General features: G+C 46.8%; 1 protein-coding gene across 3 annotated transcripts in view; it reads right to left on the bottom strand.

Annotated features, from left to right (window-relative positions):
• The window catches only part of TYRO3 (TYRO3 protein tyrosine kinase), a 41,150-nt gene extending 16,836 nt beyond the window's left edge, over positions 1-24,314 (bottom strand). Inside the window, exons 1-9 of one of the 3 annotated variants that reach the window (XM_059849489.1) lie at positions 24,182-24,314; positions 20,685-20,868; positions 18,515-18,615; positions 14,323-14,493; positions 11,535-11,621; positions 7,536-7,651; positions 4,527-4,704; positions 3,933-4,075; positions 2,506-2,650 (exon numbers count right to left, since the gene is read on the bottom strand). In XM_059849489.1, coding sequence (XP_059705472.1) covers positions 2,506-2,650; positions 3,933-4,075; positions 4,527-4,704; positions 7,536-7,651; positions 11,535-11,621; positions 14,323-14,493; positions 18,515-18,615; positions 20,685-20,868; positions 24,182-24,269 — 1,213 coding nt within the window. In that variant the 5' untranslated portion in view covers positions 24,270-24,314. Of the gene's footprint in view, positions 1-2,505; positions 2,651-3,932; positions 4,076-4,526; positions 4,705-7,535; positions 7,652-11,534; positions 11,622-14,322; positions 14,494-18,514; positions 18,616-20,684; positions 20,883-24,181 lie in introns of all 3 variants that reach the window. The other 2 variants (XM_059849492.1, XM_059849490.1) reach the window with 2 other exon arrangements.
• Between the last annotated feature and the right edge of the window lie 3,438 nt (positions 24,315-27,752).

Genomic DNA, 27,752 nt, shown 5'->3' with positions numbered 1-27,752 from the left:
TTAACAATAAGGCTGCCTTTTCCCTGTGGTGACACAAACCTCTCTTGGCTTATTTTTCTAGTCTTTGTCTGGTGAGAGAGCAGGGATTTAGGTTAACCTCTGGGGAGCCCCTCCAAAAGCAGTATGGATGAAAACAAAACTAAATTATTCTCCCTGTTTCTAAACTGCTGGGAATCAGAAGCCCATCTCACAGTTTATAGCAAATGTGTCAGAAATAGAAATGAATGTTGAAATTCACTTCTTATCCTGCTCTGCCCCACACATCCTTGCTTCCCACTCGTGTCACTGAGCTTGAGAGGAGGCTGCAGCCCACAAGTTGCCTCTCCTCTCTCAACTCTCTCTTCTATCTCCTGCAACCCCTTTTTCAACCAGCACATGCCTTAAGACTGCACCAGGCAGAGAGATGACTGTGTTATTAGAAGAGTTTAGAAGAGTATTTAGGAGCCCTTGGATGATGAACCCTTTTATTTCACAGAAAGTTTATATCTCAAAGGTGTGCAAAGAATGTAATCTAAGAATCCTCTCCTGCCTATAATTGTGAAGATTACAGATAGGAAAAAGCTATTAAACCATTCTGTTCCTTGCTCTGCAATGAAAAATAGAGGTTTCTTCTGAGAAGTTTCTGAAAATATTGAAACAATCTTTGTTAACAGCACACCAGATCTCTGCATAAGTAGGGTGGAGCTCCCACTAGCTTTGCTCTGATGACAAATTCGACTTAAAGTTTATACGAGCTTAGTCATCCTTACTGCCGCACTGGGAGCTGGGCAGAAACCACCCCTGGCATTTCTCACATAAAGCAACCAGTGCCAGTTTGCTATTTTGGGAAAGGAAGCGACTTATGTTTTCTACCAGGCTTGAAACAAAACTGCAGTCTTTCTGCAGCTCTGCTGCTTAAGGCCTGTCAGTGTTTCCACAGTGAACTTTTACTTCCAGCCTATTATGCTTGTGAAGAAATACGTGTGCTTCCAGACAGCATTTGGCCAAAACAAGCACCACTCCCCATGCTGCTTTTTTTGAAGTGGTTTGTAAATAAAAACAATCAAGCAACAACATATAGTGCTTTCAGGATTATCCCATTCCAGCTCCCTGTAAAATGCGAACCCTAAACATTCCCTGGGGCTTCTCACCAGTGATGGCTGTTTTCCAAAGGGAACTCCTGGTTCTTTCAGACACTTGTCTGTATTTGGGTGCCACAGAAAATACCCGATCAAAAAGTAGGAGGAAAAAATTGATGGAGCCAATGACCAACCTCAGTAGGTTCAGCTCTGAACCTTCACACCCCTTCAATCTCTTTTAAATAATTTGAAGGCTTTGATCCCACAGTGACCGTGTGCTCACACTTGACCTTCAGTGCTGACTTTGTCACAGGAACTGGGCTGCCAAAGGACCTGAGTAATGTGCATGCTAAAACCAGCATTAAATGCACTACTGCCAGTAAGGATACAGTTCTCTACTGGTTGTTCTACCCATATTCCCACCTCCTGCTTGCTTGGGAACTCCTCTATTGAGTCCCCCTGCCATCCCTCAGTGTGGAGGGATCATGATTGCTTCATGTCCGTGTGATTCCTCAGAGACATGTGGAGTGGGAAGATATAAGCAGCAGGTGGATCAGCATCAGAAATTAGAGACTGATATCTTGTCCTGCCACGGCCACTCGGAAACAAAACCTCAGGAGACTGTGGAATTTTTGTATGGTCACACCTCAGTGACTTCTTATGACCAGTCCTTATCTTTATTTGGAAAATTTTCCTCTTAGTTCTGTTACAGTTTCCTTCACAAGCAAGACATTTTCCCTTCTCCCTTCTACCCATATAACATCCTGCCCTGCTTCATAGCCTGCCTCCCATTTCCCACTCACTGTGAAACACAAGCAGCAAGGAAATCACCCCAGGGGAGCCCAACTGCCCTTCAGCACTAGGAGTGCACTCCATATGTGCATGTTCTTTGCTCCCAGCAAGCCCTTCCACATGGTCCAGATTGCGTGGTACAGCATCTGTACCATCATCTTCCTCTTCTACCAGTAGCTCAGCTCTTCCATGGAGACAGCTAAACTGGTTTAATATAAATACATTCAGTAAAACCATTATGAACCTCCATGTGGCCACAGTTTAAATTAAGCTTCACTAAAACTTGTCAGGAATGGCATAAAATTAAATCAAAGAAGACAGCCTGTACTAGAGGAGTTTTCTGTCACATTTACTTGTGTAAATCAGTGTAAGCCTTCATTTGCACATTTTCTATTGTGTCTGCCCTTCTGCTCTGCACTAAGCACAGTAAAACCCCATCCTAAGAAGACACAGTAGAGGCCAGAAGCTGTTTTGTTTATACCAGCTCTTTGAAGATTATTGAATTTCCAGTCTCCTTGATGAAGTGTGCTGTTGTATAAGCCCACGTGTCTCAGTAAGTAGTAAGCACTGAAAGAAAAAGACTCAGAAAAAACAGCAGTGCCAGTATTTCTGACTTTTTTCCCCCAAGTGAAGGGAGAAAACAGTGGACACTTACCCATGACCTCCTGGGCTTCCAGCAGGAAGAGGTCACTCCAGGGCCCACACCCTGCAGAGTTCAGCACACACACCCTGATGATCAGGTCTTTGAGAGGATTCCACATGGTGAGATTGGCTTTTGTGTCCTGCACAATCATCTCCCCCTGAGTGCAAATGACAGTAAACTGTGAGCTGTCTTAAAAGGCATCTAATGTAAAACTTCACCTTTAAACCAAAACAGTACCAAACATGTACTTCACTGGCACTGTAACAGGGCTGGGACTTGTGACTTCTGGGCCCTTATCTCAGTTTTGCATGAGATTTGGGCTGTTGCCTTGGGTTTCTCTTCCCAAAAATTGCTAATAGTTTCCCAAGGCATAAGGGAGATAGGAGGTTTAATAATTTCTTCCTTTGAGGTCCTCCCATGCACGTTGCTATAGAAATATGGGGATTTTTTTCTGCTATTAAAAGATATACCTCCTTCTTGTGGTTTACAGTAAAGCATCTGGTGGTTTTAACTCAAGGGAGGAATCTGTCTGTTTTAACTTGCTGACCAAATCCTGAACGGCTTCTGAATTTCAGCCCAAATTTTCAAGTACAATGCCAAGGTCAACGTATTTTCAGTAGTTTTATGGGCCTTCCTCATACAGCAAACCCATGAATATCTGGCTGCTACCACTGACACAGAGTAAATTCAATGAGAACTCAAAATACCATCACTCAAAGTCAATGACGCTGACCTAGTGTGAAATGGGTCATACAAAATGGGAAATAATTCTTTTTTCCCTCTAGCTGTCTACTATTACAGGCTTGCTCTTCATTAATAAGCACTGGGTAAACACCTATTAGGAAGTTAGAAAACATAAGAAATGCTGTGAACTTCAAAGGCTGATAGATACCTGGGAAAGGACAATGCCAAAGAACAAATGAAAGGCCTTCCATGCTGTCAGGGTCCTTTCAACTCCCTAAGTATTATAAATGAAGCTAAAGAATCCACAACCTTCTTTCTGGGATTTACAGCACAACTCATTCACTTGTTAAACACACCTTAGCTGCTAGGATTTGGAAAGCCAAGGCCCAGTCACAGGAGACAGAAAGCCCACATCCTGTACTGTCTGAGCTGGACAGCCCTAGAAAGAGGCAGACAGACAAAGTGGATTCTCTCTATGTTGTCCTGCTTGTGCATGGAATGGCAGAGAACTGGTCTGTCTGCAGGTGAACACTCAAGTGAAGGAATTCTGAATATGCCAGGAAGGAGGAAATGGTTCTATATCTTGAAGTCAAATGCTGAGGCATTCCTTAAAGTCAGAATATATCCATTTACACAAAAGCAATGTCAGTAACCTAATCTCCTGGTATGGATGAGGGACTTTAATGCCTAGAAAATTTAGTACAAACCTTCTGTAATTCTGTGTTCAATGGCTCAGTACCTTCTCTATCTCTTACCTGAGTTACATTATCCTGAATCCATTCCAGTCTGTATCCCAGGACATTTTCTTTCAGCACATCTGGAGCCACACCTTCCCACTCCAAAATTAGACCAGGATCTCTTTGAATAACATGGATATTTTGAGGGGTGCTGTTTGGAGCTGAAAGCAGAGAACAGAAGCCATCACTTGTGCAGGAAAATAAGGCACTCTCCACTCTGAAAATGACAGTTTCACCCTCTTTCCTGAGATCATCCAGGAAAGAGAGGGTGTGAGGGGAGAGAACAACTTCTGCAAACCACCAGCTCTGTGTGTATGGTTTCAAGTGGAGAAGACAGGTCGGCACCTCTCATTTCTCTCCAGATCCCACGGATCTCACAGAGCTAATGGGACCAGCATGCAGAAGCCCCGTGGCTGGGTAAAGCCCTGTATTACACATTGTTGCTGCTAACCACATTTGACTGTGTATTATTGTTTTGCTCCTGGAGTGGATGAGCAATCTAACAGCACAATGTTTCCCATATTGCAGAAGCAGCAAGGAGTAAATGACATTTATAATCGTCTCCTTTTCAGGTTCAGAACTGCTGTCCTGCTCTTGTCGGCTGTTTCTTACCAAGCTCCAGGGTCTGGAAATAAACCCTGTCAGTGAAAGGGGAGCTGCCCATCTCATTGCTGCACTGCACACGGACGCTGTAGTTGGTGGAATGCTTCAGGCCTTGCACGGTGTAGGAGAAGGGTGGCACTGGGGTGACTTCAGTGGACACCTCCTGGCCATCTGGTGACTCAGCTACCTGTGCCAAGAGTGAAACGAGATGACTGTTACCACAAACAATATGACTAACACGTCCACATGGATAAGAATTCATTTAATTGTCAGTTTTGGAATGTGTAAGAATAGATACAGCACCAGCGGTGCTTAAAATACTGAAATGGGAGTTGCCAAACTAAGAATCATGAAGTGACATCACTTAGGCAGTATAGAAATTTTCCACCAGATGAAAATTTGGTTCCATATTTTAAAACATTTCCTTCCCTATGTTACAATTTCTACAGTTAATTATTATTCCTTTAAAGAAAACTAAATGTGCTTGTTGCTTTGAGTGGTAGCAGCCGGCTTCTGAGGCTTGTTTAAATCTGGGCAATGAAAACCAGTAGAGCAACTTGCCTGTTGCCTACTGTCACCTTTTGCCCAACTCTTTTTTCCAGAAGTTTGTATATTTTCAATTTTGTAGTGGATGAAAGGTATGGTAGACATAGGTGACTTGGTTCAACTAACTTGTTTCAAACTAAACTGGAAAAAAACTTCTTACCACTCCTACATCTCTTCTTTTTCTTGTCTCCAAATCTGAGCTTTAAAGCAGCATGGATGTTAATTTAAATCTGATATCACTGTGTGCTTTTAATGCACAGAGTGAGTGTTCCTACTTTTGTACTAACAATAGCAGAAATCACTGCATAACTCCCAGGCTCAGACATTCTCCTCAAGTGCATGCAAAATAGCAAAGCAGAGAGTAAAAGCAAGATGTACTGACAAAAGCGAAAAAGTCATATGGACTTTATATATTTTATATGGCAGCCTTTCTTCTTTTCTCACTGCCCTTCTGCTCACTCTCACATACACTTTTGGCACACTGGTTTATTTGGCTGGTGGAAAGGAAGAATCTCAAGCTTCCTGAATAGAAAAGCATATTGTTGTCATTATCACTGTCACCCGCAGCACGGAAAAAACAAGACAACTATTTTGTTAAACCCTGTCTGCTGGATGATGTATTTCTGTTCAACACTCCCAAGAGCTGGTGCATCTGCCCCTTTCACACTCTGGAACTTGGCTTGTGTTAGCAGTCAGAAAACACTGCCATTCCCTGCCCTGTCCCCAGAAGCAATCTGCTTGTCTGAACACGGTGCTCCTGGGGCACCCACTGCAATGCCTGAGAGCCAGAACAGCACAGCAAACTTCCAATCCCCCTTCTCTTTCTGGGAGACTCCCCGCAGAAGTGCAATCATGAGGAGCCAGGAACATGTGCATTTTCACATGGAAATGTAGGTCAGTGCCTCACACAGAATCTCTCAATGTGGGAGTCAGAGGAAGCACAGTTTTCTGACAGTGCAGGGTCATTGCCAAGTTATCCCGCTCCCAGACTCAAATGCAGGAACTCTGTCCTCCCCAAATAGAACAGAAAAGGCTTAGAAAAGGGGTGAGAGACTGCTGAGTTGACAGAAACTGGGCTGCTCTGATTCAGCCTCTTTTCCACATGTCCCATCCCCCACCCCTGCCCCTGCCAAAAGTGAGAGGGAGAACTTAAACCCCAGAATGATTAGCATGGCAGCGTGCAAGCCAGGGAGAATAGGCTGTTCCAGCTCGAGATAACTGACATTGTAAAACAGAGGAAGAAAAGTATTTTCAACTGCAAAAAAGAACAGAAGTAGCAACAAAACCCACAAACCAGAGCCAGCTGCATTCAGGAGTTCTTTCTGCCAGTGAGTTGAAACTAAATTACAATTTCCTTTACTTCTGAAATATAATAAACACAAGAGCACAAAACCTCTGGTTTCCCCTCAAATAAAAAGAGGACTACAAGTAAATTAGCTAGACTGCTTCCAGCATACCTTAAGTTTATAATCCTCCTCTGCATAGTTGGCAACACTGCATAGAAATTCCACTCCAGCTCATAATGCTGCTGTAATCAGGTAGGGAAAGCATAGGGACCTGGCAAATAAATCCAGGGGGAATGTGCCTAGATGTGTTTGCATGGCCTGCTTTGAGTATCACCATTTAATTTCTCACTGGGCTACCTGCTCTTTGATCTCATTCTACAGCTAAGTATGCAATGATAGAAACTAACTCTGCCTGAGGTTGGACACATACCATTGCTCTCAGGAACTTCAGGAAGCAGACCAGTTTTTTACAGATGGGGAGAAGTCTGCACCTAGCAGAGCTATAGAATAGTATCAAGCTTGATTTTTTGGGAAGAACTGGTCTTTGGCAATGGAAACCCAATCAAGATTTAGAGACAAGGCTTAAATTTGCTCTGAAACATGCAAATAGCCCTGATCTTGTATGAAAAAGCCCAATCTACCTCCTGCCTCCACCATTCCTACCTTTCCTGTACCACATCCTATACTCTGCAAGCTCCTCATCCCTTGGATTCACTGGTATGTCAGAATTCCTGCACTTCTTCTGGCATCCCACAGCACAGGACTGATTTGGAGTGGGACTCACAGGCACCTGCCCTGGAACAAGCTACCATGGGCCACTGCTCCATGCAGGAAGGGTGAGCACCCTGCAGCCACAGCTGCTGCAGGGCACTTCTCACAGAGTGCTGTGTGCTTCATGTGTGCTGCAGTGTAATAACCTCTGTGGAGCAGCTGCCATGAAGCAGCTGATAACCTGCTGGCCAGCAGAATGTGGCCAGTCTTTAACACTTAACTTTCGAGCTTGAAGTTCATGACCCGTTCTTTGGCACCTATGAGTTTTCTCCTGTTAAGTTTTTATGTTTTAAGGCTGTGAAGTAAGCATTGGAACACTGCTAAAAAGTTGGCAGAGCAAACGATAGCCCAGGAAATGTGGCTTAGAAGATTCCTATAATTTATTCAGGGCAGGCACAAGGCAGAGAGGCCATACCTGAAGAGTGCAAGAATGGAGAGGTGCGCGGCCGTCAAATCCTGGCACCCAGACCACGCTGGCATTGCTGCTGGTGACTTGGCTTACAGTTACATTGAGAGGCGGGAGAGGCATGGCTAGAAAGGAAACAAAGAGACCTTTCAGTGTACACAGAACTGAGCAGGTATTCACGTGGAAACGGAAGAGGCTTGAGGCTAAAAATTACGCAATGAAATCAACAGAAATGTGGCAAAATATCACATCTTTAGAGAGTGTCCCTGACTTGTTGTGAATGAAACTATTACTTTAACACTGGACAAGCTATTGTCAGCCATTCATCATTGTCCATCGATGCACACAGGCAGTGGTTGATGTCTTTGATAGCAATGCCAGGGTGTGATGTTTACACCTTTGCTCCTCAGGTCTCTTCCCTTCCCCCTCCATTGCAGGGCACGACTCAGGCCTGTACACAGCTGCCTATGGACCCACATTGTGAACTAATCCAGGGCTTTAAAATCCCACCTCAGGTTCTCAGTCCAGCCTTTGACACCAGCTCTGCCAGCACCAGGTGGAGGGTGGCTTGCTGAAGTGACCTGAATACCCTGGAGCTGGATTTGCAGCAGATCTCTCTGGGCTGCCTCCAGGTGCTCACTGCAAACTCCCACAGAAACACCCAGCGACAGAGCCTGGACTGAAAACTGCCTCCTCAGGCTTGGGATGAATAAACTCCGTTTTACAGAGGGGAAACTCAAGCCAAGGGGAGTGCCTGTCACACTGCCACACATGGTTGATATCACTCCACAAATTAAGGGCAGGGCCAGGAGCAAAATCAGGATTCCAAGACTGGACAGTTAATCAGATGCTTGTGCTTCCTACCACCACAGTACAGCACCAGCTCAGCTTCCTTTTAGAACCCTGGCTTCCCTTTGACTTCTCCTTTCCTCTCACTGTAATTCCACATAGTTAATTCCTATCATTCCGGTCACCATCTCTTTTTGACCTCTGAGTTTTCATTCTGGCACTTATCAGATTAGACAAAATTAGCTGCTTCATGAATACTAACCTCTCCCCTGACCTTCTTCTCATTTTAAAAAATTGTACACTGATGCTTGTAATAGTTTTCCTGCAGCACCTCAACAAATCGTACCCCCAGGAGTCCTCTTTCAGAAACCCATCCTCAGGACAAGGCTCAGCCTGCAGATTGAATTTTCCATGGCTCCTGAGTTGTATCTATCAGAAAGCACCAACAGAAAAGTAATTGCAAGCCAGGATTTCTCCAGCTGCCTCTTCTACCCTGCCAGAGCACCTTTGTCTTTCACTGCACCAGGGACAACCACAATACTGCTGCCTTCAGCATATCCACAGGGCCATCTTGCAAGAGAAATGCAGAGGGCTTGGAGGAGACCAATAGATGGTGACAGAGATAACCCTATAAAGCCTTTGTTGTCTGGTTAACCAGTTACCAGGACCCAGGGCAGAGCCTGGCACCTAGATAAGAACATGGTGTGTGGGTGGGGGGTGGGGCAGCAGACCAAGGGTCTGGGATGGATGCTGGTCAATGAGTTATTAGTTAGTTAACTGAAGACTTTCCTGCATCTTTGTTTAATTCTCTTTTGATGTTTTGTGTTCATGTCCGTAAGCTCTTTAAGGGGAAAAAATCCTGCTTTTACAGCTTACTGGGTACTGCTGAAACATTGTCCATAACTCAAGTTTCTGCAGACACACCTGTAACTTTTGGGTTTAGCAATGTGTACTTTTTAACACAGGCTGGCAGGTCCAAAGGAGGTACTGGTGCTGTGCCACCAGTGACAATAATCAACTGCTAACACACCCCCCGTGTGAAGGAGACAGTGGCTGAGGAGGGCTGGCTTGCTAGCACCTTCCCCTAGCCCTGCAAGCAAGGGCCAGATGCATTGTCCCCTCATCTCTTGGGAAAAAACTGTGGGCGGCTGCTTCCTGTTGTGCTCTGAAACACGGGATACAACCCTAAAAGTGTTAGCTGCACACATAAAGGAGAGAAAAGCCTGTCAGAAAACAGGACCTTGATGTTAACATAAGAGAGTTAGTTTCCTCTGTGCTTAGAGAGTGGCTGAACAATGGGGCTTTGTAATGGCTGGGGACTGTGGGCTACAATAACAGTAATTTTCTGCTTGGAGTACACCCAGCACATTGTGGGCACTACAGAGAATAGATAATGAACAACAACAGAAGCAAATAGGAAGAAATGTTAACAGTTTGTCAACGTCCTAGCAAAAATATTTGCCTCTGAAACACAGAAGAAACTAATTGTTTAATAAATTGTAAAAAGATTTGAGAGTCCGCATCAGCAGATGGGTTTGTGTAAGAGAGGAAGGCCCTGAACATGCATGTGCAGACAGCTACTTCCAGAAGTAACTTCATTGAATTCTGCATGTTCCTAGGATCAAGAACTAAATAAACATTATTTGGGCCTGCCCTATTTCTGCATTGTAGGAGCTTTGCTTTAATTGTAACAGGGCTATACTAGATCTTTGAAGCTTTCCTATTTAGAAAAGCCTCGTCACTTAGGTAAATTTATAACTACTTTTATAGATGTATTTTTGAGGTACTACAGTCATAACCTTTATAACTACAGCACTGGACTTGCTATTCAAAACCTGAATTTTTGTCTCTAGGACATGCCACATACCGGTGCAATGTTAGCTGAGTGACTTAATCTGGCTCTTTCTCAGATCTAGAACATCTGTGTGATGGCAATATGTCCCTACTAAATAGGCTGTGTGGATTCATTAGCTGATGATCCCTGAGGAACACTTTTCAGCTAAACATAATTGCTGGGAAATGAGAGAATTCTGAGGTCTTTACCTCTTCATCTTATTAATGGTTAAAAAAATAATAATCCATACTAACATTAAAAACTTCAAAAGTTCGTTTATGCTAAAATTTTTTTCAAATTATGGCTTGACAATATTTTTTAAAGTGTAATAGCTTTGTGAACTAAATTCTATCCCAGGATAAAATATCCATAGGAGATACATTCTACAATAACTAACTGTGCTGTGTAGACAAGCCCTTAAGGCAACAACTCCAAATGGTTTTAAATTAAGTTATAAATCTTATTAGAGCAACATACTGCATTCTTGGCATAGCAGTAACCACAATGACCTGAACAAAAACACACTCCAAGAGCAGTAGGTTACAGCTGGACTTCGATCTGTCCTTTAATGAACATGAGCTACTACAACTACAGGACATAAAGGATTGTTTGTATCTGTGCTGAGCAATAAGCTACCACTTGGAACAAATTATTTTTGTGCCATGCCTCTCCTGGAACTGATGATCACGTAATTAAAAGTGCATTAAAGCATGACTAAAAATTCAAATGCAGAAGCATCTCAACATGAAGAAGAGGGGAAGAGCTGATTACTCTGATTATCCCTGTTTCAGTTACCTGGAGGAACAGAGGAAAAGTCACATCAGCCTGGAGACTTCCAAATAGCAACTGGTCATGCACAGGCTAGGAATTATTTGTTTTCAATGAGCTTTTAAAGAGCAAATAATTTAAAAAATAAAATTCATAAACCCAGTGTGGGTGAGCAGACCTTACTGGCCACTGGTGATCACCTTCCTTGACTTTTTTCAGCATCTAATGTGATGCTAATAAAAGCAAGCAGAAGTAATGGCCTCTTTAGCTCTAACAGGACCCATCTATTCCCAAGAGGGAAAGACTTCCCTGCTACAAATATATATCAGCTTCATCTCTCACAAACAACTTAATCACCCCAGCTCTCTCCTTTTCAAGGAAAAGCTGTCATTTGACATCACACTTCCACTCCTGAATCAGATGTGGATTATTTTCAACAGCCTGGGATACGGCCCTGCATAGGAAGTGGGAGCTGCTGTTAGAACACAAAGCATTGTTTTGACTGCAGAGAGCTCCAGCCAGCCTTGAGGCAACTCCTTGCATTAAGGAGCCCTACTTTCCCTCCCCAGAGAGCAAATCTGAGGCCCTTGCCCAGTCTCTGGCACCCAGTCTCTCACCTTTAATTTGAACAGTGGCAGTCCGAGATGAAGACAATCCCTTTACGTTGTGAGCTTCGCAGGAGAAAACTGTGCTTTGATTAATACCTGGAGATCAGCCAAGAAAAGGAAAGGAAACACAAATAGCTATATAATCCAGCTTCAACCTTCAGCAGAATTGCAGTTATTTGTGACATCCAGCTCAAGTTGTACAGGCAGTTGGAGGGGTGAGCTGGGTGCCAATCAAAGGCATGCAGATTTCAATATAACTAAGGTGCTAAACACACTTTTAGTGGGGGGAGTGTGGCAATGCAGAAAAGCTTTCATGGAAGTGTCGGAAAGCATTGAAAAGGAAGGAAGAATCTGTCAGGACAGCAGCTCATAGTGCTCAGGTAGTAAATGTATGCTTCTCACATTCTGGTGAGGATCTTTGGAGCACAGATTGTGCTGAACTGTGAGCTCACACAAAGCCCAGTGCTCTGGGTCTCAGCCTACATCTGAGAAACATTCATCTTCCAACTGGGCTATAAGCCCAGGCAAACTTTTAGTCAGATGCTGACTATCTCTAGTCAATGCCCACCTGTCCCTCACCTTGCCTCAGACTTCTGAAAACACACAAAGGAAGTGGAAGTTAAATGCTATTGCATCAGCACTGAAACACTTTCCAGGCGTGATACAAGTCAGAATGTCTTCTGTGAGCATCCATCCATCCATCCATCCATCCATCCATCCCATGGCATCATGGGATGATGTCTGGCTGTCCCAGGACACATAGATATTGGAAATGAATCTGAATTGAGACAGATTTGCAAGGCTGCCTGGAGAACTGTGTCCAGCAACTATTGTCACATGGCTTGGCCCTCAGTTGCCTTAAAAGACTCTGTCAGAGAAAAGTTAAAGACTGGCTCACTGTGGGCATACAATTTAGGAAGGAAAAACATTTCAGAGCTGCACAGAGCAGCTTGCACAGTGTCTCTGACCTTTGACTCATCTCCCAAGCCTGAGACTAACAGCATTGCAAAGAAGGTGAAATGGGAGAGAGGAGGGAGTGCTATTCTCATCCCTGTGAACAAGAGGAAGATGCTGCCAATAGGCTGAAGGCCAGACAGCACAGCAGAGCAGCACCTGATGTGGAAGGCCTGTCCCAAGACAGAACCTAACACAGCCCTGCCCTGAGGAAAATACAAAACACACCACAAACCAGGAACTGCATGTTCCCTAACACCATGCCAGCACTGCTTTCCAAATACAACATTGCTGAACCTTTTAAATGCTTGCTTCCTAGCCAAGTATTTTGTTACTATTTTCTTCAGAGCGTGATACTTTCCTCATCCAGCAATGCTTGTTTTCTTACCAACTGCCTCTTCTGACATGCTTTGGTAACCCAACCATGCAGATTGTGTCCTGCTAATGTTTTAAGTTGCAAAGACAAGATATGCCCAAGGGACACCCCCAAGTGCCCTGAAAGAGGGTGTGCCCAAGGGGTGTCCCAAAGAACACTGGAAGAAAATAAAGGTGCTGAAGTCAATAAATAAAATAGCAATGCATTTGGAGAATCGCTATGAGTAGATGTCTTTTTCAGGCTTCCAGCCACTGCCCCCCAACAACAGGTATTTTGTGAGGCACTGTGGGATGAGTTAGTGGAGGAGGGGTGACTTATTTTTTTATTGTCTTTCTCCTCTTGACTATCCATCTTTTCAGTTTCCATTTCAAAAGGCAGATTATATCATAAGGGAGCAGTTTTCCTTTCCAGCTTAGAACAGCATTGGTGGCTACCTAAGAGAGGGAGCAGATGATTAAAACCATTTCAAATCAAATAATGTTTTGATTTGTGAATAAAAAAGGTTCTAAGGAAAGCCTGAATAGGACTGGACAGCTCAAAAGATGGCCAAAGATGTACAAAAACTCACTCTGGGTGTAACTGTATTAACACTGATAAAGAGGCCCTAGAGACAACTCTTAATTGTAAAACTTTTTCTTTCTAAATAACTAGTTAAACTTTGGGTCAGGGGTGTTGAGAATAATAGAACAACAGCAAAGAGAAAACATAACACAAGACTGTTGGACAACTAACTACAATGAAGTTACTTTTAAGAGGTAACTGCAAGAATAGCTGCAGTCAGTTCTAGGTAGAGAAACATCACCCTTTTCTGAAAGTGGTCTGAAGAGAGGCCCTAACACCTACTGGCTCCTGAGCTTTTCTGCTGACTCTGTTGGGAAAAGCTCTGCTCTGGGGCAAACCTTGGCCTTGAAGGGTATCAACCAGCCCATTTCAGCACTGATACAATCACTCTTGAAGTATCAAACAATTACATGAGGCAGGTAGATTTTAATGACAAGAGCATCCAGCAAGCCTGCAAGAACAGAGATGGGGGTGGGTAGGAGAGGGGATAGCACTGTGTGACAGGGCTGTGCACAGGAGGGGATGGCATCTGCTACATGTGAATACCTGGAGAGTTCCAAGAGAAGCGTCACCAACAGAGTCACTTCATATAACCATGAATACCCTCCACGAGGTGGAACAAGAGGCACCCAATGAATTATCTGTTCAACAGCATCTTCAACAAGAGTGCCAGGCACACCCAAACTCTGTAAGAGCCTGTGTGCCTCAAGCCAGCAGAAAACACACTGGGCAACCACCACCCCTCGAGATAATCTTTGTATGTGATCATGACCACTCAGCCTTTAATGCAGAGTTAAACATCATTCCCACACTATGTGGCTACCCAACGTACAGGGCACGATCAGAAGAGAGCTCTTCTCCTCTCCTGATGCTCCAAGTGATCACCTGCAGTGGCAGCAGCCTTACCTGACACATTTAAGATGGAGGGGGAGACGTCTGGAAGCCCCACTCTAGAGTCTCCCATCCACCAGACAATTGTCACTGGTTCAGGGGGACCGACAGCAGCACAGGCCATATGAAATGGAGCATTAGGGGACACAGACACATCCTCAGGTTCCACAGTAAAGTAGGGCACACCTGGAAAAGCAACAGACAAGTGACAATAACTGGAGCAACTGCCTCTTGTTTATTTCCATTAACACCAGTGCCCAACACTGGACATCCATCAGTCCTGCTGCTAGGCTGAATCCGACGCCCGCCAAGCCCTTCACAAAAACCAAGGGTCAGATATGCTTCATCACCTCAGGGCACGAACACCTAAGTACTACTGCTGCTGGAAGTCAGAGAGAAAGAGTGCTTGCTTCCCACAATGCCTTTGAAAAACCACTTTCAATTTAAGACTCCCCTGTGAAACAGCTTTTAGTGGTAGTCTTTTCTCAATTTTTCAGCTGGAGAGATTGGAGTTTAAAGAGGCAACAGTCAATAACTTTGGTGATGGCAGACACCACTTTAAAAGACAGCTAATCCAGCTGCAGATACTTCTTGCCATGCATTAAAAACTGAAGCTTGAGAAAGTGTTGAACTACCGGCTTTAACAAACCCATGAATGAGGAAAGAATCCCCGCGGTGAGAGACTGGGAGCATTTACAACGCTCTCTCTGGAGCTTAATTGAATGGAGATGCCTTCCAGCACACGCTGACACCACGACAACCGGGCTGCCTCGGAGTCAGGGCTAATTTGTTTCAGAGCTGAAGGCTGTCCACAGACACAGCTCTCTCGGTAATTATCTGTTCCCCACCGTGGAAAGACTCCTGCTTGGTACAACAGGTATCAGGTTAGGCCCACAGGGAGCAGAACCCAGCTGCAATGCTACCTACCTTAGGTCATCTCTAAGTGGCAATAGCTGAGTGTAATTCCACACATCAAGAGACGTGGTTCCTCTTATGGGCAATGCCAAAGCTCTTGTGGTTTCAGTGCTCCAAACCAGTAGCACAAATTTCACCAGCCATCAGCAGCAGTGCTGACCATGCAGGACAGCCAGTATGTACTTCTGGTGATTGTTGGAAGAGCTGAAGGCCCAGAGAAATGTTCAGTTCCCTTCTATACAGAAATCTTTGTGTGTCAAACACTGCTGCTACCAACAGCACTTACCCCAACCAAAATCAGGCATTCTCAGCTGGAAAAGTGTGTTCTGGAAGCTGCTGATCTGTTGCCTCACAGAAACAGAGGAAAACTGAAAACACCGTGCATTCCCTGAAATTACACTGTCTGTCTCTGGCCAAAGATGACAGGCCCAAGCACCTCCACCAGCAGGCAATTAATACAGGTGCCTAAATAGGGATTTAGAAGCCTAACACTTGACATTTCCTGCAAGCTACAGCCAAAAGTGATTTCCTCAGGCTTTCACTGACTGTCCAGTCACAGTTTGTGTCTTTCAGGTAGCAGCTCCTTTGTGCCTTCCTTGCCTTAAGTAAATGAAGAGACTAAAACAGGTCTAAACCCAAGTCTCTTGAGGAATGACAGTGCTTATCTGTGCAAAGGCTAAAGTTCAGGACAGGTATATCCACTATCATGGTGTACTGCTTGTTTCTGCTGACATATTTCACTTAATTTTTTATTGCATTCGTACATAAACAACAAAAATGAGTAAGCTTTTGAGATACCAGCTGCGACACCTCTGCCTGCTTTGCCCTCCTTCTCCAAGGAAGATTAGAAGAGAAAATAATCACCATTTCTCTACCTGTGAGCAGGATCCCTGCCTCCTGTCCATTTGTCATGACACCCAAGGTAAACTTTCAGGAAGATCCTGCCCAGCTCGGCAGGTTTTCTCACTTTGGGAGCAGCTAAACAGAGCAGACAAGACCACAATTAAAAACTTTCATAGTTGAGGGAGTGCAGCTGACTCATCCAGCTGAGGAACTCGCACTGCCCCCGTCCATATGTTACCTGGGCAGCTCGCTGCCTGTGACACATTCAGCTTCCTAGTTCCTGGTACAAGAAGTGAGTGTCAGCACATCCCTTTCACAGGTGCCCCACGGAGGCACTGGGCAGCCAGCAGTCAGGAAATCAGCAGAAAAACAAGGAAATGATCCCACCTATTCCCCTCTTCCAAGCCAGCATCCAACTTTAAAGGCTGATTTTTATGTACAGCTCAGTTTTGAGACAGTGTTGGTTCAGGGGAATGTGTCCATAAGGGTGTGGCTTGGTCTCTGACTGCAGCCACAATGGGGGCTGGTAGCCCCAGGAACAGCCATAGTCAGAGGTGTAATTTGAGACAGAAAGTTCTGTAAGAAACACAATCCATTTTTTAACACTCCAAAGTGTGCCTCTGAGATCACCTCTCCAGCCATCAAACACTATCACGTTCTCAGTAAGGCCAGAGACTAGTTTCTAAACCAGGACACAGGTTTGAAACAGTTTTGGTTTTGTAAATTCAAAGAAGTGTTTCATAAGATCAAACATTTTTATTACAAAGACAGCTTAAATACCATTGCTAGAAAATCTGGCAGATACAGACTACTTAGGCAGATATTACACAGCAGAGAAATCCAGTCAAACTCACTTTAAGTTAGATCACCAACAGTCCACATTTGTTTGTGTGCCACACTGAAGCATGTCAGCACCTAGTGAAGGCTGCAAATCACCAGGGTAAAGATCCTGTTACAGTCAGAGGACAGCTGTTATCAACAGAGCAGCCACTGCTACACGAAGCTGGCATGTCCAGGGAAGAAATCCACAGAGATAACAGCCAAGGTGGGTCTGATATCCCAGGTGCTTTCTTATGCTAAGAGCTGACACATTTTTTAAAACTCCATCTCTTATCACTACTTGTTAATTTTTAATTATATCCACCAACTCCCTTTACACAGGACTACATGTCCAGTTCAAGTTTAACTACCTTCTGCTGTACTTGCTTTTCTCATAAAGGCAACTGGTTGCATTTTTTTCACTTCTGCTGTAAGCTTTGGCCTTCATTCTCAACATACTCCACCTTACCTAACTGCAGCTGTTTTTTTGTGACTTTGATACTTTTTGCCTGTGCAGTCCAGAAGGGCAGCATGTTTATTTCAGACAGCTCAGCACGCTGAGCTACCCAATCACTCCTAATGCACCCACCATGCAAATGCAGCCACCTCTGGAGCAGACCATGGTAATTGGATAGAAATAAAAATTCTGCACAAGAGAGTGTTTTAAGCTGTAAGCAACGTTCTCCAGTTGAAACTACACCTGAAAATTTAGGTGGACAAAAGCCTGGGATTAATGGAAGGCAGAAGTGTTACTCCTGTTTGGGAGAGCTGCTATGAATGTTCCCATGCTCTGAGTGAGCGAGATGTTAGCTGTAAAACATCCAGACCACACCACCTCCCACAACACCCTCCCTGCTCCCCCCTCTCTAAGACTGTCAATTCAGCTCTGCCCCAAAATGTTACCAAATACATCCAAAAAACTACTTCTTGCAAATGCATTGTTCCTGTCAACTTCTTCACCAAATACTAAGCCATTTTATGACTACTAGCTTCTAAGAGAGGATCTAACAGAATCGTGGCTCAAGGGAAATGAAACTAGAGAAAGTAAGAAGCCACCAATCCACACTGCCTTGGGTGATGTTTAGCAGCCAGGTAGAAGCCATTGCTATCAGACAGCCCCGGACAGAAAAGTGCCACATGGAGCAGCCACAGCTATGAAGTGCTGATGTACAGCACTTCTCACAAAACTCACAACTGCGTTAAAACTGTACCTTGCCCACAAAGACCTGCTTGGCTGACACACAGAAGCAGACTGGGACCCTGCTTAGAGAAGTGGGTTGGACCAGATGAGCCCCATGGATCCCTCTCAACCTGAACTATTCACCATTCTCTGAATTATTTAGAGATGACCGCAACAATGGATTTAAAAGCTAGAAAGAAATGTGCCTGCACAAAAAGATCTTGTTTCCTAACATGCCAAAATAAAACCAGAAGGCAATGAACGGACAGCTCTGCTCTTTGAAGCAGTTCTCCTAGTTCTTACTCCCGCTCTAGCGATTTCCCTGCAGTCAGCAGCAATGGTTCAGAGCCAAGAAGCCTGTCACTGGAGCAATCTGCTCTCACCACTTCGACCTAGAGCATATTAGTGGGTCAGCCGTGAAAGGAAAGCAGCACTACTACTCCTCCTTACCTTCCACTATGAGCCACACTTGTTGTGATTCTTCCTTCTTCCCCCCGTTCTCAACCTGGCACCAGTACTTCCCAGAATCTGTCCGCTCGACGGATTTCAAGCTGAAAAAAGTCAAAAGCCATATCGATATTTTATGTGGATAAAGCATGTTTTTGCCCCAAAGGACCCTCCAGTGTTTGGCAAACCAGATGCATGGAAAACACCCACTGAGACACAGCCAGCTCTGGGGAGGAGATCAACAGCCAGCCAGCACAAAGCACATGGCAAAACAGCAGAGATGGGAGGCTCCTCTCTAAAGTGGGTGGAGAAAGTCCTTGCAGAGCAGACAGTCTTCCTCCAAAACATCCTCGCAGAAAACCAGTCATCTGTGTCCTCTGAGGATAGGAAGGGGTCATCTCCATCCTGAGTCATGACTCTAGCTAGCCTTCAAGTGTGACAGCTTGGCCTACAACTTCTGAGCTAGTAGAGAACGCCGCACTGCAAACCTCCAGCGAGCTCGACTGCTTTGTCTCAGGCGACAGACTGGCAACAGCCTCATACAGGAACAGAGGGGGGAGAAAAGGGTTTCCCTTGCCTCAGCTGCGCTCAGCACTATCCCAGTCCCAAGAGTGGCTCGTGCTGCAAAACTCCTTGGGCCTCCCAGTTTGTGATTTTAAGGGGTTATGCTGGTGCATGGTGAGCAAGGGCAGAATTTGGTACCAAAGCAACGAGGTCTCAGCTACCAAAGGCTCTGGTGTGACCCGGAGAGCCCGCCAGTGCAGCAGCGCTGCCTGCTCCCCGCAGGCCGTGCAGCCGTGCGTCCGCTGCCATGCAGGGATCCTCCGCAGAGCTGATGCCCACCTTTCTAAGGCTAGCAGTCCTCCTCGGAGAAGGGGAAGGCTGTCTCAGGAAGGAAGACAGAAAGGGGAGAGTGTTTGCCGAAATGCGCAAAATGGACCCACTACAGCCCGATTTTCAGAGCTGGACCTTCAAATGGCATCAGCTGTCCTGCCCATGTTCTGAAATACAGTGATCACAGCAGAGAGTCACATGTGCGTGGCAGAAATTATGTCTTTAGGAGAAGAAAGGAAAAAGGAGAGAGATTCAGATACATCCAGATTTAGCACCCTAACTTATCTCTGGTGCCGCAGAGAGAGTTCTCAGCTGAGTAAAACAAGAGGCAAGAAAGGAGATCAGAACGAGATTGTAAAGGACAGAGTTAACTAGTGGAACTGGGGGGAAGTAAACAGTATAGTTTCAAGACAAACTGTTTCCACAACATAAATGTTGTGCAATAGTTTTACCGTGCACAGATGTTTTTTCCTACCAAAATGTTTTTTACAGACAAGCTTTAATACAAAGACTTTTAGTTGGTGGAATTGGAGACCTTGTGCAGTGTCAATCCAAGAAACGTAACGGGAGATGAAGCCAGAGCTCAGGGAAGAGTGATTCTCAGTCAGTCAACAGTTTTGAGTCCTCGTGGTGCTGGTATGTTTGTCTGTACAAGCTCTTTTAATGCATAAAAAAAAGACAGAGCAGAACCTTGGGTCTTGTTTATCTCAGTACTTCCAGAACTAGCTGACATCCCTCTTCTGCCGAAATAAAAGTACAGAGATCTGCTTTGCACAAGAGTTTCATGCCTCTGAATGGGTCAGGACTGATATCACGTAGTGTAAATGTATTAGGAATAAATTAGGATTCATTGCAAAATGAATCAGGGATGGTTCAGAGGACAAACACTCCTCGCCAAAGAAAGGAAGGGGATGTAGTCCTGGGAGTATAATTTCAATCAACAATCCTCACCCTTTAGGCAAACTGACAGCTCAAGAGAGAGAGAGTAAGAGAACAGGATGAGTACGAAAGAGAAAACCTATTTATACTGCTGCATGGCAGAACAAGATGAACAAACAAAGCAAGACTATCCTTTCACCCTGAAGTCACGTCTCAAGCATCACAAGCATTAGCAAAGCACCTGTCCCCACAGTAGTCAGAAAACCAATATGGTTCTAGTGGATAAAATCTCAGCACTCAGTGGCTTCAGTTCTGCTCTCAGTTATGCCCTTGCCACACAGTGACCGGCAGACCTAAGGACTTTGCCCACCGAGGGCACTGCAGTTGCAGAGATATAGCTGACAGCAGAAAACTGTGCAATAGTTTCCGTTATATTCTTCCTTCTCTGCATCTGTTGTACCTGAGGAAGCCGATCCAGTGTTCTTCATCTACTGGAATGTACACCTGGTCTACGCTTTGCACCACTGCTCCGTCCTTGATCCACAACATCTCGGGATCTTCCATTCCCTCGAGGCTGCAATTTAGTTTCACGGGTTGACCCTGGGACACCTTTAATTTGATTGGAGGTCCTGTAAATTTCATACCTAAAAAAAAAATACTACTCCGCCCCACCCCCAGAAGAAGGGGGGTTGGAGTACAGCAAATTACTCTAGGTTGGTGGTCTGGAATTACATACCCTACCCAGCACACGCTGCAGAGGAGGGTGTTAGTCTCAGCACTTCTCTACTATGTCTGCTAAGCAAATGCAAGCATTGAAAGCACAGTTGACGGAGAAAAGTGGTGGTTCAGTGTGTACATGGGGATTTTTTCAACTCGTGTAACAGCAGGGTGATGTTCTGCAGAGAGTGCCCAAGCAGAAATGCACAGAAACGTCGGGAGCTTCACCGTGTCAGCGATCCAGCAGTGCTAACTGCATCCGTTCAACACGCTACCACACCTCCCTCTTTTCCCCAGGCCTGGATTTAAGCTATGGTGTTCTTGTGCTGTTAAGAAAACATCGTGCTTGCTCCATTGTATGCATTTGCAAAGAGCGTGGATATGAGAAAGAATCAATTATGTTTTGTTATTCAGCATACACTGTTCTCCTGCCTTACAGAGAGCTTCTCTACAATTTGCCTTACAGGGAGCTTCTCTACAAATTGCAAAACCCATGAAAGCAAAGCCTATTCCACCTCACTGAGGAGCAGAACTGTTCAGAGAACAGATATTTCTGTCGCATGATGAGGGTGTGTGCTGAATGAGCCGCCTGGAGGACCCTTCAGTCCAGCCAAAGGACCACACTGTACCCAGAGCTACACCATTGCCACCCCAAAGCAGCAGGGCCAGAGCTGGTGAAGCTGCTCAGGTTTATATGGACACAGAAGTGATCAGAATTTGGCCCGGAGCACTGTTACGTGTGTGGGTGGACAGGGAGTGTTTCCCTCAAGGAGAAGCGAAGGTATGGAATTTGTTACCATGAGAAGACACGGAAGCCAACTATCTAAGCACATTTAAGAAAGAGAGGCATATAAAGAAGGAAGCAGAAGATCAAAGGAGACCGTGGGAAAGCAGGAAGGTAGAAAATAAATGTAAAGTTAGTTTTGTTAGGGAGAGTGGCTGTTTCCTATGCAGTGGCACAGGACTGACAGACCAGAACAGGTCTAGCCTAGTCCAGTATTATGCCCTGGCAGTGGACTCCACGTCCTTCAGAAAAAAATTACTCCATCACTCTTACCTGGCCACGTATCACAGTACATTACAACTTCACGCAGTTCACTGGCTGGTCAGCTTCTCACAGGATGCCTTGCTACCCACACACAGAGCCAGCCAGAAAGTGCTGCTTAGTGAGCAGCCCTGTTGCTCTCAAATTCTGTTACAGCCTTACCAGCAATCCAACACAGATTTCAGATCTGCCACTTCCCTTCTTGCTAAAACACCACCCTCCCACAGCCATGAGGGCACCACCTCACAGAGCAGAGGAGCAGCAGAGGAACTCACAGCATGATTATAATAGCTGGGAGAAGGGGAGCCAGCATTGTGGGACCAGCCAGTGCTCTGCCACCAGCAGCCTATACCCAGATGAGAACCAGTAGTCTAGGAGAAAACCCAGAACACAGGCTGAAGGTCTTTATTCCTTTCTTTAATGAGATTCCCCAGCTGGTTTCCTGACACCGTCTTTTGCCTTTCTACTGCTGTTACTCATTTAACAAATTCACAGAGAGCACTGGAAAACGAGCAAGCCGATCATTTGAGTTTAGTTGCTACGGATCATTTGCTGGGCTAAGGATTTGATCACTTTCGGTGAGGATGATCTAACCTCGCGCTACTTAGCTCAACTGTGACACAAACTACATGTCCCAGTGCAGGCCAGAAAGCATCCTCCCTTTCACCACTCACAGCACTGGAATACAACATGAAAGCTTCATAGCAGCTCTCTCTGTGTTACAGAAAACAGATATAGCCAGGCTGCTACACACGCAGAAACTGACATTTCATTACAGGTGCCTTCATGAAAAATCAAACTACTCATCAGCATCCTTCAGACTGTCCTGCTGAAAGAGTTAGCCATAAATTAAACCAGAAAATATTGTTAGAGATCCTATATGGTTTTCAGTTAGCAGAGGAATCAATGATGTAAGAAATTAACATACAGTACAAGTGTTCAGTCAGAGTTGTACATATTGTACAAGTATAATCCCTCCATCAATTTCAACCAAAATGAAGAATTACAGATCAGGTATTTTTAATAACTTCACAGGTCAATAATGCAGTATTGGCTGCAGCATCTCTTCCTGCAGGTATCAGGAAGAATCATACAGGAGGCAAGTAGGAATTTTAATTTCCACCTATTCCTCGTTTTACTCTCCCACTCACTATTTCTCATCTGACAACATTCTTGATTCAACTGTGCAAGAAGTAATTTCATCCAAATAGGTTCCGCCAAGCCTACCTGTAAGAGCTGCAGATTGTGAAATGTATAGATAGGAAATAGAACTGTTTTAAATGACTTAGCAAGCAATTGTCTGAATTGACAGCAAGCGAACACACTAGTTGTCAAAATACATGACACATCTGTTTGTTGGCATTTTAAACTTGCTATCTCTGAATATTTTAATTCCTAGGAACAGAATATGTTTTTTGTGATGTTGGGAATGGAGAGAGAGGAAGACGTCTGCTCATGCATGCAGGGTAAAGGATTTTTGCTCCTCAGATTCCTTAGGACACTGATCTAGCTTTCCAGCCTGTGCCACAGCCTCCCCGGCTCCGTGTCACTGCACGCACACCGCTCCACATACAGCGCGGAGCCCAAACTCCCGCTGAAGTCGGGAGGAGGTTGGCCGAGGCGCCGAGACGCTCCGGCTTTCCCTGCCGACCGGAGGGTGAAACTTCGGAAAATGAAGTCATGAGGGAAAAAAACAACAAAAGCCACTCAGGAATGCGTTAGCGCCCGGCTTTCCTCGGCGACGGGCCGCGCTAGGCACATACCAGTGCAATGCCTCCGCGAACACCGGGGAGGATTACTCGCTACTCTACTCGCAGCCAGGCGAGGCTCGCACAGCTCGGGCTCCCCGCCGGCACGGCCGGCTCCCGAGCGCCACGTCGCTGGCCCCACAAACGCGGCGGAGACGCCCGTGCCCGGCCGGGAGGGGCAAAATGCGCCGGCCCCGACCCCACCTGTGGCCGCCCGAGGCCCCGCGGCCGCCGCGCCGGCCGGACCAGGCGCCCCGGCGCCGCGCCCGGCCGCTCCTGCCCGGCGACCCTCAGCGGGCTGCCGACACTAGCAGAGGCGGCGGGGCGGGAGGTGTCCGCGGGGAGACTCGGCCCGGCGGCAGGAGCCGTGCCCCGCAGCCCCTCCCGCCGCACCCGGGGTCTCGGGGGGCAGTGCCCCGCCGCCACCGGGCTGTCAGCCCCGCTCACCTGCCACGGCAGCGACGTCCCGGAGTGCCGCAGCCCAGAGTCCCAGCACGAGGAGCCGCGGGATCGCCATGCTCCGCTTCAGCTCCATCTCTCCCGCACCACCATCCTCTCCCCTGTTCCCGGCGCCGCGGGGGGCTCCCACCGCCCGTGCAGGCGGCGGCGGCGGCAGCAGATGGGCAGCCCCGCGTCGCCGCCCGACACCGGGCTCGTCCGGGAGGCTACGGGAACGCTCAAACTTCTGGCTCCGGCCGAGGCGAGCCCCGGGAGAACCTGCAGCGGGGCGACGGCGTGGGTCGGTGGGGTCGGGTCGGGTGCGCTCCGGTCGCCGCCGCCGGGCGATCTCCCCCTGCCGGCTTGGCCGCCGCGGCGCCACTCTGCGGGTCGCTCTGTCCGTCCGTCCGTCCGTCCCTGCCCAGCCGCCGCCGCCTCCTTCAGGAAATGGCGCTCTCGGGCGGTCACCGCGCGCTGTGCTCCCCCTCTGACATCACATCATGAATATGCATGAGCCAGGCGCCCACCGCCCCCGAAGCGGCGAATCACCGCGCCCGCCGCCCCCGCTCCGCCGCCCCGGGACGGGACCGGGGCTCCGAGCCCCCGGGAGGGCGGGACGGCACGGGACGGCACGGGACGGGACGGGGCGGGGCGGGGTGGGGAGGGAGCGGCAGCGGCAGCTGTCGGGGAGGTGTGTGGAGGCGGCGCCCCCCGAGGGCTGCTCCGCCGAGCGGCCTGGTTTCCAGAGCGCCGGGAGCGGGTGACCCACATCCGCGGGAGCTGCCGGGGCACCGGTCATCCCCCTACCTACATGTGGCTCCTCTGGAGCCCTAGCGCATCATCCAGCCCTCCAGGGGAGGAGGACTTGGGGCCACCACCGGGACTCAGCCCCCAAAAGCCGAGGCTCTGCCGGGATGAGCAGAGCCCCGCCTCATGCACACAGCACCTCCAACCCCATCCCCCTCGGCCGGCCCTCTCCAGCTCCTTGCTTCGGCCGCACTCTCCTCACCGTTCGGCCCCTTGCCCCGCGGATGTCGGTCACCCCATCCCGGCAGCTGAGCTGTGGAGGAGCACCGGCAAGGTGAGGAGATCCACCCGTGCCCTTCAAGCAGGATCGGCTCGGCCTTGAGCATTTTTCCGCTAGCGGAAAAGTAGGGAGAGAGATTAGGAGTGAGATCTCTGCTGCCACAGGGTTAGTAGAACGGCGTGGAAAAAGTCACTTACAAACAGTTTTTTAAAAAATCTGGCGCTGCCTTTTCGTAGGAGTTACGGTGAGAATCTGGGTTGAAAGGTGCCATAAGGAGCAATATCGTTACAACACGATGCAGCTCTTAGCTCTGCCACAGCCATCAGCGTGCAGCACTTGCCCAGCAGCTCCTGCAACACTGTGAAAACCTAGCTAAATGGAGGAGTGCAGGGAATCTGCATTATCCCCAGGAGGGGGAAGGAGAAACTGAGGCACAACTAGCTCATATAATTCCATTCCAAACTCTAATCTTCACTCCCCCTCCCAAGTAATTTGCATTTCTGATAGGAATTCCTAGGGGACTGGAGCAATGCCAAGAAGGTTTCATTACTGGAATGGAAATGTCACTCCCTCCCCAGTGCCTCCTGCTGCAATGAGGTAGCTGGGAGGAGACTGACAAAGCCATCCATTCGAGTGCTTGTGGGAAGTCTAGTTGCATTTGGGGACAGGAAATCGCCGGGATCACTGCAGCTCTTGGGCTGAGAGGTTCTGTGCTGGTGCTTGCTAAAAGCTTCATGCACACTTGCTGTTGCTGCTGCCTCTCCCCCAGGTATCCATCCAGCTACATGGTGTGTTTCTGCACTTAGGGCAACAGCACCCTCCAGAAGGTAGCTACTTTTGCAGATCTTAGTTGTCTCATGAGAAAAAAAATAATGGCCATTAGAATAATGACATGTTTCTATGGTGTTTTCCTTCTAAGGATTTCGTCCAGCCCTACAATTACAGAGGCTTACACTACACTGGTCCCATGGGCTCAGGAAGTTCTCCAGCTGTAGCATGGCACAGGCCAGATTCAGGGCTGTTGTAAGAGAGTGAAGCTTTGCTGGAAGCAGTAGACCAAGGGAGATTTTCCCCATCAAGGGATCTGACTTCAGCTGTTCTGAGAAGGCCTTTGTGTTAACAGTGATAGGCAGGAAGAGCCATATGAAAATTGCACTGAAATTCTGCACACACTGCCAGTTGAAGTGCAAACTGCAGTGGGAAAACTTACAGAGGAGTGCAGTATCACCATGCAGAAAGCAAAGGAACTGGTGAATCTTAAATGTTCTTAGGAACTGGAGACAAATAAACTCTCTTGGCCTCTTGTGGCACTGATTCAGCACCATGGCTTTATTATTCAGGCTATAACATCAGTGACAGTGCTCACTGTTCACACACACAGGACACAGCTGTTGGCTCTCTGGATTACATTCTTTCCTTACTTCTGCTGCAATAGTGTTTTGCCACATCTCACCAGATACGCTGGGAAGTGTAGGTATATTCCAGAAAATGCCTGAATACCTATTATTATACAATAATCCAGAGGTGAATGCCTAGTGCTGGGAGGCTTCTGAAGATGAAGAAAAAGAGAAGAAAGGACAAAAGGGAGGGAGGGGAAAGTGAGAAGGCAGAAGGAAGAGAAGTATTTGCTGGACTTCCTCACCTTCTTTTACTGTTCAGCCTTTTCTAACTACTGAGACCCAGGAGGACATCTGGAACAGGTTATCCCAGTCAGAAAGAACCCCCCCCCCCCCCCCCCCCCCATTTCCATATGAGAAGCCATAGCCCTAAAAGTACAACAAAAGCTGCTGGCACATACCACTGCTCCATTGTCAAAGCAGTCAGTCTGCAACTGGATAGAAAATCCTTGTGTTTTGTACAAGGTGTTTTCTATAGAGCTGCCTGGTTTGCACTGGGATTCAAGAACTTGTCCGCTGCATCCTCCAAGCTGGGATTTGAAAAGCAGCATTAACCTCTCCATTGCTAGGGGGCAGATCCCTCATCCTGCATTGGGAAGCCGTGGCAATGGCAAGAACAAGGATGAAGTTGCATTCAAGGGTTGTAGGAGTACAGGAGTAGCTCTGCTCTACGGTGTTGTAGACCCACTATGGCTATTCAGGTGCTTCCTGAATGGGAGATCTGTTGAAGGCAGCATATTTAGTCCCAGACTAGAACAAGAGCTGCTCCCAGCTTTTTGGTCACCACCAAAGGTTACAGCAAGTGACAGGAGGAAGCTCCCTGAGTGTGAGGGCTTTTGCAGCTTAGGGATGGCTTCTCAAATTAATGCCCCAAGGGTGGCCCAGAATACAGTGACTGAGGAAGCACAAACCCTAAGGACTTTCCAAAATTTGACAAGGACACAGCTTGAGAGCTACTGGATAATGCAATGGCTTTTCAGGTCACTGAAAAGGACTAAACTGAGAATAAACTGTCTCCATTCTCTGCCCAACCCATCATAATAGATTGTTCATGTCAGATAATAATAGTGTTTAACGTGGCCACTTCTGAGGACCCAAATAGAACTCTCCATCTTGGCATACACGTGGGATAAAACTGGCCATCCCAAGACCTTGG

Source organism: Haemorhous mexicanus, chromosome 6 (assembly GCF_027477595.1).
Source record: "Haemorhous mexicanus isolate bHaeMex1 chromosome 6, bHaeMex1.pri, whole genome shotgun sequence".
Classification (NCBI taxonomy): domain Eukaryota; kingdom Metazoa; phylum Chordata; class Aves; order Passeriformes; family Fringillidae; genus Haemorhous; species Haemorhous mexicanus.
The sequence above is the reverse complement of the archived record's forward strand: the minus strand, read 5'-3'. Positions and strand labels throughout refer to the sequence as shown.